This window comes from Bos javanicus, chromosome 11 (genome assembly GCF_032452875.1).
Source record: "Bos javanicus breed banteng chromosome 11, ARS-OSU_banteng_1.0, whole genome shotgun sequence".
NCBI lineage: Eukaryota > Metazoa > Chordata > Mammalia > Artiodactyla > Bovidae > Bos > Bos javanicus.
In genome coordinates this window covers 68827768-68840609 of record NC_083878.1, presented here as the reverse complement: position 1 = coordinate 68840609, position 12842 = coordinate 68827768, and the positions used below count along the sequence as shown (strand labels likewise).

General features: G+C 51.6%; 1 protein-coding gene across 1 annotated transcript in view; it reads right to left on the bottom strand.

The window, feature by feature from the left end:
• The window catches only part of GALNT14 (polypeptide N-acetylgalactosaminyltransferase 14), a 215545-nt gene that overhangs the window by 32648 nt on the left and 170055 nt on the right, over window positions 1–12842 (bottom strand). The window contains exons 5-8 of the mRNA XM_061432922.1: window positions 10939–11004; window positions 10691–10812; window positions 2772–2859; window positions 1967–2051 (exon numbers count right to left, since the gene is read on the bottom strand). Coding sequence (XP_061288906.1) covers window positions 1967–2051; window positions 2772–2859; window positions 10691–10812; window positions 10939–11004 — 361 coding nt within the window. The remainder of the gene's footprint in view (window positions 1–1966; window positions 2052–2771; window positions 2860–10690; window positions 10813–10938; window positions 11005–12842) is intronic.

Genomic DNA, 12842 nt, shown 5'->3' with positions numbered 1-12842 from the left:
GGCTGCAGAATCCAGTCAAACAACTCAATGAGCACAAGGACGGGTATCTGGGCTGGGGGTGGAGGGCGAGCCCCTGGGACTAGGCCCCTCATTCAGCGGGTCCAGAGAAGGGGGCTTTATGTCAAACAGTCAGTTGATACGGAGCAGGTCAGAAGCTTGGTCTCCCAATGCCATGACATCCTGCTGTCCTCTGACAACTGGAAACATTTGTCCTCTGCTGAGCAGAGATATTCCCACAGGAAGAGAACCGGCCCTGAGAAGCCCACCCCTGGGACAGAGAAGGGAAACCAGAGCCACCCTGTCCTTGCCTCGGCCTACTGCTGCATCAGGTGACTCAGGGAGTGTAGCGAGTACCCGAGGCACTGCTGTGCTGCATGGCCCTCAGGATGATCAGAAGGTCCTGCTCTCCCTCGAGGAACAAGGGCACTATCTGGTGTGCCACGTAGCTCCCATCTCCCTCTCAGCATCACTCCAGATCGTGAAGGCTGGAGGAGGGAGGAGGGGCCAGCTGGTGCTTGCGACAGAGGTTCCACTGCAGGGGTCTCCCAATCTCCACTGTCTGTCTGTCACCACTCAGTTCTTCATAGCCCTTTAGGTCTCTATTTGACTTAAGTTAGTTCATTGAAAGGGCTTCCCTGGTGGCTCAGATGGTAAAGAATCCGCCTGCAATGCGGATGACCCAAGGTTCAATCCTTGGGTTGGAAAGATCCCTCGGAGAAGGGAATGACAACCCACTCCAGTATTCTTGTCTGGAGAATTCCTTGGACAGAGAAGTCTAGCAGGCTACAGTCCATGGGGTGGCAAAGAGTCGGACGTGACTGAGCAACTTACACACACAGTTCAATGAGAATGATAGGACATTTATTCTATGCAGGCCCCCAGATGCAGAGGTGCCCCCCAGGAGCCCAGGGCATCTCGGCATTTCCCCAGAAGGAGCAATTCTAGTTCCCTGGTCTTCTCGCCACATCCTCAAGCAGTTGCTGGCCTCCTGAGGCTCCACTGGAGACAGATAAGTTTTGGCTTGGAGGTTCCCAACAGGCCTGGGACACGCGTACTCTCCAGTCTTAGGAATATCAAGGCCACACACAGGATGCTGAGACCATTACATGGACGGCCAAGCCTTCAGATGGGCCCGAACCCCAGGCAGCCATCAGGCCACTGTGCTGTGGGTCACAGTGAGGGCTGGAGGTGAGAATGTAGATCAGGACAGGGCCATCTACAGCACCACACAAGCAGCCCAGAGCTGACGCCCCTGTGGTGTTCTCACACGGGACACAGCAGTCATGTGTGTGAGCACGTAGCAGTGGCCACTCCTTGACAGCAGCCCCTACCCATAGCAATGGCTGACAACCCTCCTGGGCTGAATCCTGACATCCAGGACCTGGAGGCTAAGGAACCTTCTTTCCCCTTGACAGAGGCTCAACTGGGACCACGTGGAACCCTCCAACATTTAGCAGGAAGTGTAAGTACATCAGGGCTTCCCAGGTGGTGCTAGTGGTAAAGAACCCACCTTAGGAGTTCATAAGAGACATAAGAAACACAGGTTTGATCCCTGGGTTAGGAAGATCCCCTGGAGGAGTGCATGGTAACGCACTCCAGTATTCTTGCCTGGAGAATCCCATGGACAGAGGAGTCTGACGGGTTATGGTCCATAGTGTTGCAAAGAGTCGGACATGACTGAAGCAACTTAGCACACACGCACGTAAGTACATCATGGCAGATGTGAATGATGCTGAGCCAGTCCTCAGCACAGGTCTCCGCCAGCCCCCACCCCTCTAGCAGAAATCTCCACGAGGACAGAAACCTCCTAAAATAAGGGCAAAAGTGCTGTTGGCCTGGCAAAAGGTCCTCTTGGTTTCTGGCCAATCTTTTGAGCCTCTCCTATGGACAGCTTCCCTATAGCACATGACAGAGGGAAGGGCCAAGTGGTAATGAATCTTCCCACCCCACCCTTGCCCTGACTCACCTAATGGGCTCAGTGGGGTCCAGGCGTCGAGCCTTCTGCTCTGGTGTGAGCTGCTCCCACTGGAAGTGCAGGCTCCAGTCAAACCCTGAAACACAGCATCCACATGATTGACTCAGTCTCTCTGATGTACCTGCAAAGCTTGCTCATTCGGGCTCATGAACATATCCAGCTTCCCAGATGGTCCTGGGATAAGAGGTCTCACCCAGGCTGGTTGGCAACAGAGCTGCCTGATTTCCCTTCCACTGCTTCTTCTCTTTCTCCAGCCCCTCCTGCCTCTCTGAGCCTTCTCTTCTTGGTGGACTTAGGGAAGAAGAGCAGAGGCTACAGAGTGGGAGTTGAGAGACCCCAAGAGTGGTACCCAAGGGGGACATGATGGACAATTTCAGAGTGAGGCCCTTGGTCATGAGTCTTGAGAGTTGGGGGTGTAAGCAGGTCTGTGAGGGGTTGAATCACCCCCAGTCGGTCTTTGGGAGCCAGTGCTCAGCCCTGGGCACAACTGTGGTGGGCCTCAAGGAGAGAGAGACACCCAGTGCTAAGGTGTCAGAACAATGCAGGCCCCACAGGGCGGGGCGGAGGGGGGCCCTGCTTCCCTCCCATCTTCAGGCCCTGGGGTGACCTGCCCCCTCTCTGATCCTTCCATGCACAGTCCCCGTGGTCAGGGCCACCCTGCAGCTACTGACATTACAGGATGCAGGGCTGGAGGCTCCAGAAAAACCACTAGGAGACCTTTCTTCTCTCTCCCTTGGCATCAATGACTAGGAGGAAAAAGTCCCTCTGGGCGAGGGCATTGGCTGGCCCCACTCACCCCCTCTGAGCTCTGAGGCCGACTCAATGTAGTTGAAGGTGTCCAGGTGAATGATGTCAATCACGGGGCACACCACCCGCGTGTAGTCCTGGAAGACAAGGCCCTCACTCAGATGGGGGCATCAGGGAGGCAGGCCTGGGATGGGGGGGGCGGGGTCAGGGAGGGCCGCAGACTGGTTTCAGGGCCTTGACCAAGCACTTCCCCCTCTGCATTTCAACATTTGTCATGTATAAAGTGGGCCATCAGACACTGTGACCTCTCCACAATGCCTACAATGCTAAGAGCCTTTCCTTTACTCCTGGGTGCCTTCTCATGGCCATCTAGGCATGGTGGGGACACGGGGAGGCTGGCTGGAGTGTGCTGCTCACTGAGGAAACGGACATCAGGAAGAAGGGGGCCCTTCAGTGTCACGGGGCTCTCAGGAGGCAGTGGACACAGTCAGCTGGGAAGGTGACCTCAACAGCTCCCCTCACAGTGGGAATTTCCCAGTACTTAACTTTCTATGCCTATGGTTCACGGGCAAGTTGAGAATAGCATCGCCAGAGATTCTTAACTTCACTCGTCACCTGTGATACTCGAGTCCGTAACTTCAGCCCCGACTTTGCTCCTCACTTCCCGACTCAAGCAGATCCAGGACACCAGCCACCCCTCCATGTGGATTCACAAAGCACCGCAGTGGTGCCTTCACCAGCCTCCCCGCACACGTTCCTTCCCTTGGTTCCCTACTTCTGTCAACATGTCCCCCTTCCTCTCCAGCACGAACTTAAGAAGCCCCACCTCTGCCCATCAACTGGATCAACCCTGCTGACTGTAATTCTAAAACCACTCTTCTGAATGGAACCTCTCTTTTATCCCCTCACCCCTGGAGTACAAGGCAATGGCAATGAACTCCTGGCCCGCCCCCTCCCCATTCTCACCCCTTTCCCTGTCATTCTACAGGTGGCTGACACAGTTGACTTTCAAATCTCACTCTGAAGCTCAACAGCTAAAAACCTGAACTGCCTTGAAAATAAGGTTCAAACTCCTTAGCCCAGCATCCAAGACCATCAATAACAGGCCTGTATCTAGTTTCTGCTGGGTTTCCCAGGTAGCTCAGTGGTAAAGAATCCGCCAGCCACACTGTAGGAGATGCAGGTGCAATCTCTGGGTCTGGAAGATCCCCTGGAGAAGGAAATGGCAACGCACTCCAGCATTCTTGCCTGGGAAATCCCATGGACAGAGGAGCCTGGCGGGCTACAGTCCACGGGGTTACAAAAGAGTCTAACACAACTTAGCAACTAAACAACAATGAGCTTTCCAGCCTCATCACTTGCTCTTTCCCCCAGGCTACCCTGCTGATAAGCAGCAAAGTCATCAAGGGGATAGTTTCAAAATGTGCAAGACCAATCTATCGGTTCTCAGGGGCCATCAAGGCATTACACGTAGTTTTAAAAGGTTCCTTACTGCTGGGGCTTCCAGGTGGCTCAGAGGTTAAAGCATATGCCTGCAATGTGGGAGACCTGGGTTCGATCCCTGGGTCAGGAAGATCCCCTGGAGAAGGAAATGGCAGCCTACTCCAGTATTCTTGCCTGGAGAAGCCCATGGACGGAGGAGCCTGGTGGGCTACAGTCCACGGGGTCACAGAGAGTCGGACACGACTCAGCAACTTCACTTTCACTTCTTTCACTTTACTGCTGGGTGAACACGCCTATACTGATGTGGAGGAGGGGAAACTGGGCCCCAAGGGCAGGATGAATGAGAGTCCCAGAGCTGGGAAGAGCCAACAGGCCTGGACCAGCCAGGCAGTACCACTTTTCCAGTCCTCTGCCCCTCCCTGTCCTGGTCAGCATGGGCAGGCACTTCTGTTTCTCTTGCAGCGATTTAATTTCCTGGTTCAATCTCTCCCCTAAATGAGGCTGTCTTCTTATTTTAAGCTCAGAATCATTGAGTACCTGCCTTGATGCTCACAGACTTAATCTAGCCTCAGGTTCCATACAGGACTCATTCTGAGAGTGACAAGGTGCCTTTGAAGCCAACTGGCTCCCGTGGAAGGAAATGCTCATTTTCAGTGCATCGCTTCCCCCTCTAGGATGTGCACAGATGCTTCCAGCACAGTCAGTGTCGTATCTGACTGGCTGCCACAGTGCTCTGGGGCCACTGCCATCGTGTGTCCAAGTGTGTACACACACTGCATGCACACACAGCCACCCCCACCCACACCACTATATACACAGAGACACACCCCACTCCTGACTTGAAATCTGAAATGTTCTCAGAAGTTCAGAGACTGACTTTCTTCTGTGGGGCTGACAAAGTCCTCTTTTTGCCTCTGTCTGCTGAGTTTGGCCTCTGCAGCTTCACCGAATCCTTAGGTAGGTCCTTGTGCAGCAAAGGACTGACCTAGAGATATGCTTAGCCCTTGCCTTAGCCCTTGCCCAGCCCCTAAGAGGTATCTTCTAAGCCCTTGACTTGTTCTGCTTATAAGTGTCTCTGTTTACCTGGGAGCCCTGGGCTGTATCAGACTCTGCTGACAAGGAGATTTGTGGTGAGAGCCTTGGGCCATGTGGTACCAACTCAATTTAACCTCTGGAGGGGCATGGAGACTGTGACAGTGATCAGTCACATCTACATGGCTGACCTCCAATAAAAACCCTGGACACCAAGGCTGAGGTGGGCTTCCCTGTTTGGCAGTTCTCCATGTATGTTGCCACATGTCCTGGTGGCAGGAATCAAGTGCTGCCCACACACCAGCTCTAGGATGATCATGCCTGGAACTCTCCCCATGCACCTTTTCCTGCTGCAGACTTTAATCCATATCCTTCTGTGGTAATGCACAGTAACCATGCATATCTAGTGAATTATTGAACATGAGGATGGTCTTAGAAACCCCAAACTGAAATCCTGTTTTGGTTTTCTAAAAACTTTCTCCTCAATATTTGGAAAGTGAAATGCAAAATAAAATGCTGGTTGCTTACTCTAGCCACAGACTTCCCCAGAAGCCACCCATGGGCACAGCCTCTAGGGCTACGACAGGCTCTTGGGTACTCTCCTGTGAGTTCTGAGGGTTTCTGCATGCATGCGTGCTAACTAGCTTCAGTCATGTCCGACTCTTTGTGACCCTATAAACCATAACCTGTCAGGTTCCTCTGTCCATGGGTTTCTCCAGGCAAGACTGGAGTAAGCCGCCAGGCCCACCTTCAGGGAATCTTCCCAACCCAGGGATCAAACTTGCATCTCTTAAATCTCCTGCATTGGCAGGAAGGTTCTTTACCACTAGCGCTACCTGAGAAGCTCTCTCAGAGCATTTCTATCCTTCTATTATTCCCATCACAACTTAGTCATGGCAACTTCTTGGTTCAGACACAATGGAGGGCCAGTTAGGCAGAGAGGGATGTTTAGGGCTAAATGATGTGTGGAGCCAAGACCTTAAGAGAGAGCTGCAGGGGATGTTAGACATGACCTCTTAAAGCCAGGACACAAGCTTCTTGAACGACCTTGGGGGTCTCATCTGCTCCATTTTTGCATTCCCCAGCAGCCCCTGCCCACCCCCCAGTCCAGAGCCTGCTGGGCAGCAGGTGTTCAGTTGGCACTGGATGAAAGAGGGCAACTATGAACTCCCTCTGAGGACACTGTCAGTCACTGGAGACAGAGCAGGTGGGCCAATTATGGCTGAGCAACATGGCCTCGCCTTCTGTAGGCTCAGAGATGGATGCTGCTGCTGCTGCTAAGTCGCTTCAGTCGTGTCCGACTCTGTGCGACCCCATAGACAGCAGCCCATCAGGCTCCCCTGTCCCTGAGATTCTCCAGGCAAGAACACTGGAGTGGGTTGCCATTTCCTTCTCCAATGCATGAAAGTGAAAAGTGAAAGTGAAGTTGCTCAGTTGTGTCTGACTCTTAGCAACCCCATGGACTGCAGCCTACCAGGCTCCTCCATCCATGGGATTTCCAGGCAAGAGTACTGGAGTGGGGTGCCATTGCCTTCTCCAGAGATGGATGTATTCTCCATAAAGATGCTCAGATCCCCACAGGCTCCTGCCTGTGTGCCCAAGTGGCTATATCTTCAAGGCTAGTTCCACAGGTAAGCTTCAGCAGCATCTGGTGGAATTCCTGACAGATCCAGAACAAGGCCCTGCCCTCTCCCCCACACAAATCCAAGCCCACCCCCAACCCCCACTGAGAGCCAATGGCCATCAATCACCCTTCTAGTTATGTCTCTTCTTTCTCCACCGTAATCAAAACCACGTTGTGAATGGGCAGTCAAGGGACTTCCAGAGATGACTGTTCACTCATTGCATCCGCCAGCATTACTGGAGCAGCTACTATGGGTTAGGGACTGTGGTTGGCACAGAGATGATTAAGGCCTTGCTGTCTGGGGAAGGTGGTGCACAGGAGAGTAGAGGACGACAGTGCGGGGTCTCTGTTAGCCTGGAGGGAGGGATAGGGGAGCAGGAGCAGGGCCTGAGACCTGGGTTCCTATTCTGGTTCTGCCATGCAGGATACATTTGACCTTAAAGCAAAGCAGCATACTCTGAGGAGCTCTGCTTCTTCATCTATGAAGCAAAAACAATCTATAATTTGCAAAACTATCCTGCCTTCCTCACAGGGCTTTTGGAAGAAACAAGAGAGGAAAGCATGGGAAAGGGCTTTGAAGCTTATGTAAGCCATTATTTATATCAACTTGCCAAATGCTATTGGGATGGAAATTTCTTAAAATCTTTTTTTTTTTCCTACTAAAGGAATATGTAGATAAGGAGAAGAAGGAAGAAGACTCTGTTTAAAGAAACCCAACAACGTGGTGCTTGCTTCAAGTATCATCAAGTAATTGAAGGGAAGGAAGGGAAATCAAGGAGATTTTCCATGTGGAAAACACCAGCTGAGGACAGCTTCTGACAGCTCAAACCCAGCCTCTCTCTTATCTCTATTTTCGAAAATCCCCAACTCCAATTACAGCTGAAAATTTCCACTTGCGCTCACAAGATCAAATCATGTCTTACTCTGAGATGAGACACATCCAAAGACATGGAAACAGAGGCTGACACACACCCACACTCCCCATCCAGAAAGGGGTGTCTCAGCAGAACCGTCTCATCATCAAGAGTCGGGGTCTGTAGGGGCAGGGCGGGACCACAGTCAGAGTTTGTCTGAGCAGTCCTCCACTATGAAAGCGTTAGGTCAGACAGCAATGGGGACTGGGAGCTTAGCCCTGGGAGCTGAGCTCACTCCTGGGGCTCTATGACTCCTACAGGAGGATGGCTGTGCAGGTAAAGCTAGCCAGGGATGCACAAGAGGACATTTTTCAAAGAGGGCTTCTGAGGTGGGCTCAGAGCCACAGGGAAAGGAAGGGCCTCCAGGTTCATTAAGGCTGCCTGAGGATGACATCCTGCAGGGACACATCAGCTTTGATGTGGGACACAGATCCCACGCTTAATCACCACCAACCCAGGAATTCCACTCCTTGGCATGTCCCCTAAAGAACTGAAAGCAGGTACTCAGGGGAAAACTTGCACATGAATGTTCGCAGCAGCATTATTCACAACAGTGAGAAGGCAGAAACAACCCAAATGTCCATTAGTAGATAAGTGGATAGATAAAATGCAATATACACTGTGCAGTGATATAATAAGAAATATATTTGGCCTTTGTTCCTCTTAAAACTCTTGGAAGTTCCTGACTAATTGGGGTGACAGGAGGGACTTCCCTGGTGGCTCAGAAGCTAAAGAATCTGCCTGCAGGAGACCTGGATTTGATCCCTGGGTTGGGAATATCCTCTGGAGAAGGGAATGGCAACCCCCTCAGTATTCTTGCCTGAGGAATTTCAGCAAGCTACAGAAATCCAAACAGAAGCTACAGTTCATGGGGTCACAAAGAGTCGGACATGACTGAGCAGCTAACACTTTCACGTTCACTTGGGGTGACAGGAACCTTTTTTCTTCTCATAATGAGCCTCTTTCATTATATCTAAGTTTATACTAATGAGGTGACTCTCTGAAGATGGAGGCTGGTTTATAGAGGAACCAACCCTCTGATTAAACGGCTGGAAACTTCAGCCCCATCCCCAGCCCTCTCACATTTCTTTCCCCATTGACCTCCCCTCTTTCCACCCCCAAGGAGAGGAGAGACTGAGCTCAACTATGTAAAGAAGTCTCCATAACAACCCTAAATGACATGGTTTGAAGAGCTTCTGGATTGGGGAACTTAAGCAGGATGTAGATTCCTTTTATGTGGTCCATCCCCAATTCTTCCTCAAAACCCTGCCCAAAACAAGTGTTCAATAAATACCTGTTTGTTAATTTATAGTCAGGAAGCAAGCACATTTTCCTTCTATTCCAAGTGTATCACTTCCCACTGCATCTAGTTTCTTATTATCATTCCAAACACTTACTCTAGGATCACCAGGAGGTGACTGGTGCCCTCTTTGGGTTTGCAATCTTTTAGAAGAAAGAGAGAGCTAAACCCAGAAAAGGAAATTGTGGGACAATTCTTTCTGGGAGTGATCCTAGCTGGCCACACAGTCAGAAAAGTCTTCCTGGAGGAGAGGAGACATAGATGAGCCCTGGAGAGCAAGGGGTGGTAAAGAGGAAGGGAAGGGCATCCAGGGACAGGAAGGACTTGGTGGGAGATGAAGCACTGGGAATGTCGGGACACAGTCAGCGGGAGAGAACAGCCCAACTTTGGAAGAGTATTAGACCCGGGAGGCTGGCTGCATTTACACATGGAGCACAAGGGACAGAGAGCTTGGAAGGGCCTCCAGTGCCTGGTGAGGCCCCTCAATAGACTGGTCTGCTCATAACCTACCATGTCTCCATCCAGACCTCTTCACCATCACACATGTATATGAGCCCTCCCAACTTTAGGGAAAGTGGCCATGGGATGGGTTGTAACATCCAGGCTCATGCGTGAGAACTCTGTACATCCAGCTAGGTTCTCTCATCAGGTGAACAAAGTTGGAAAGGATTTCTTAGTATTCTGAGCAGTTCACGTGTCTCAATTCTTCCATTGCCTGACACTGTCATTTTGCAGGTAGGAGTCAAGGAGTCACCTCGAAGAGTGAGAAGGGAAATAACCACAGCACAAAGCACAAAGGAGATGCTGTTGAGGCGACACTGAAGGTCTCAGGGCTGGTGGTACCAGCTAGGGAATATCAGTCCAAGTTATGTCATTGTCCCTGAAGCCGTACCCTCATGTGTGAAATGGATATGTTAAAAAATACCTGGCCTCCCACTTCACAGAGCAGCTGCAGAGTCAGTAACTCGGGGGGATAATGAGCAGCATGAATGCCAGTCACAGACACTGGCATCTAAAAATGCAGGGCCTTCTGTAGATAGGGGTGGAGGGTGGATAGATTTCGGGGGATATAAAATATTGATGGGCGAATTAAAAAAATTTTTTTTCACTTTCAAGAAGAATAAGAGACACAGAGAGAGGAAGCAGACAGAGTTCTAGAATGACATAAGGGCAGACAGAGGCAAGGAATTCGGGTCTCTTGGCATCCAGCCCCCTGTGTCTTGGTCTTTGGCTGAAAGTGACATGGCTGGAGGTACAATGGCGGCCTCGGGAACTGGGTGACGAGGCCCTGTTAATTCTTCTGCCTCATTTTCACAAATGGCACTCATCGGGGCTCCCTTTCCGGAACCTTCTAACATCTGGGAAAAACTGATTCGGGCCGTTGTCTTGCCCAGGAAGCTGTGTGCGTCATGTCCCGGCTGTTGGTGCCCCGCCTGCAGGGTTGCTGTAGGTGACACTGTGAGGCAAAGAAGACATCCTGGGCTTTGTTCCACCACTGTCTGCTGCGTGACCCCAGGCAGGCCGCTCTCCCTCAGTCTCTTCATCCATAAAATGTGCACTGCAATCTGCCCCCCGCTCCACTTCCCAAGGGGCTGTGGGTACATATGAAGTGCTGAGCTGGAGAAAGTGGGGGACACGGAACACACCTCACTTACCTCTTTGACCCTATGTAGCAGGGGCTGGAGCCAGTCCCTATTCACCTCACAGTGGCTGTCAAGGAAAGTCAGGGTGGTGCCCTGGGCGATGTCAGCACCCCGGATCCGGGACCGCACCAAACCTGCAGGAGGGACAATCGGCCAAAGGAGTGCCCCCACCGCTCCATCATCCAAGGAGACCACACTGAACACACACCCAAACGTGTCCCCACTCCCTGCCCCAGGCCCACTCAACAGTGCAGACCTACCTTGCCGCTCATTATTGCGTAAGCACTTCACCTTGGGCAGTTTGATGAGCTGTTTGCAGTCCTCGGCTACAAAGACAAGAGGTCACGTGATTGAGCGCCCGGGGCTGGAGGTGAACCAGCAGAGTAGGTGAGGCACCCTGCCTCTCGTCCCCACCCCCAACCACACTGCCCTGTCCTGACTCCAGGGTACTGTGGGCTTTGGAAGGTGCTGACTGACCATGGCTAGCCACATACAGTATGGCCCGGTCTCTGCAAGGTGGCTGTAAGGGGGCCTCTGGAGAAGGTAGTCACACACTGGCACTTGCGTACTTGCTAGAACACTGCCAGATGGTCACCTGGGGACAGTTCTCCTTTTCTATAGCTTATTTGAAACATGAGGTGGGAGTCTTGTTCACTTTGGTAGGGTTTAGGAAAAAGATGCTGAGAGGCCGGAGAATGGATGAGACAAACTATGGCGTTTCCTTTCAGCTCACGGACTCAATACAGGAGACCCTATTTATCAGGGTATCCCTCCAGTATATCCATCACACAGAGCTGGTTCAACTCTCCAAATGGGGGAAATGTGTGGGGCTGAGCAAGAGACCCATCCTAGGCACTCAGCCTGGGTTGTCCTGGCTTGCCTGCCTGCTCCAGCACTCTTCTGGCTCACCAATTCTTGGCTCTGAACTCCATTATCATAAGTTGTGGTTTTGCTTCACTGGTTTTACCAAACTTTAGCTTCTCTGCTCAGTTCTGGACTCTACGGAGTGACCACAAAGACTTACAGGGGCTTCCTCAGAGCCAGGTACTGCTCTAAGCACACAAATGTATCAACACATTTATATCCTCATATAAACCATATATATGTTATTGTTATCTCCATTCTATATGGAAACTGATGCATGTAGAGGCTAATAAGTTGCCCAAGGAACATAGCTAGTAAGTGAGCCAGTGACAGGTCTAGAATTTGAAGCCAGGCAGCTGGCTTCAGAGGTGATGCTCTAACCACTGAAGCTATTCTGCTTCTAAGTAAGTTCAGCAGTGTTCCCAATCTCCAGCCTGAGTACCAGCTACCTCCCGACACGATGAGTGGCTCCCTGCCTCCAACCCCTTCCACACTTGGGAAGGGAGAGCAGATCACTGAGTTTCAGAACTCAAGTCTGATCTGATCACCCTGAATTTGGTACATGACCCACTTGTGCATAACTCCCAAGCTCCTAAGGCTATGTTAGGTGTGTGGGTTTCCAGCCTTCCGACAGTAGACCCCTGTGTGGTACTGGCTCCTATGTCAAACTTTCAGCATCAAGGCTGGTATGGAAAGACTCCACTCCCTTGGGACTCAGAGCTGTCCCCAGAGGCCATCACCTGCTTCCCCTGGTTCACCACTAAGAAGCGGTTCTGCCTGGATGTGGCTGACTGCCTGCAGCGGCACCCAGGCTGTGATGACAGCTCTTGGACAGGAATCAGCACTACCTGATTCCTACACACCTGAGCACTACATACCTGAAGTGTAACAACACTTCTGCAATGATCGTCCCTGTCAAACTGAACACACAGGTATCTGAAAACTCCCGCGTGCCTTTCTCGGGGAAGGTGGACTTGGACTGTGAACCTGGGTGGGACCCAGGTTCTTGGGCAGGATAGCTAGGAGATGGGTAATGACCAGTGGTTGGAAAGTTGGAAGGCAGCTGCTCACTATGTCATGGCCAAGTGATGGGATGTCCCAAAGAGAGAGCCCCCTGTTCCCCAACAAGTCCTGCCATGGGAATGAGAGGAAGAGGGTAGGTGACCTTGGCTCATGCTGGTGGATTATCAGAGCACAGGAGTCGAGAATCTCTATTCACGGGTATTGCTTCAGGGCTCGGGGGCTCTTTGAAGGTGCAGTGTCTCTTCAAGTCCAGGAATGCATCAACAGGTTGGGGGCA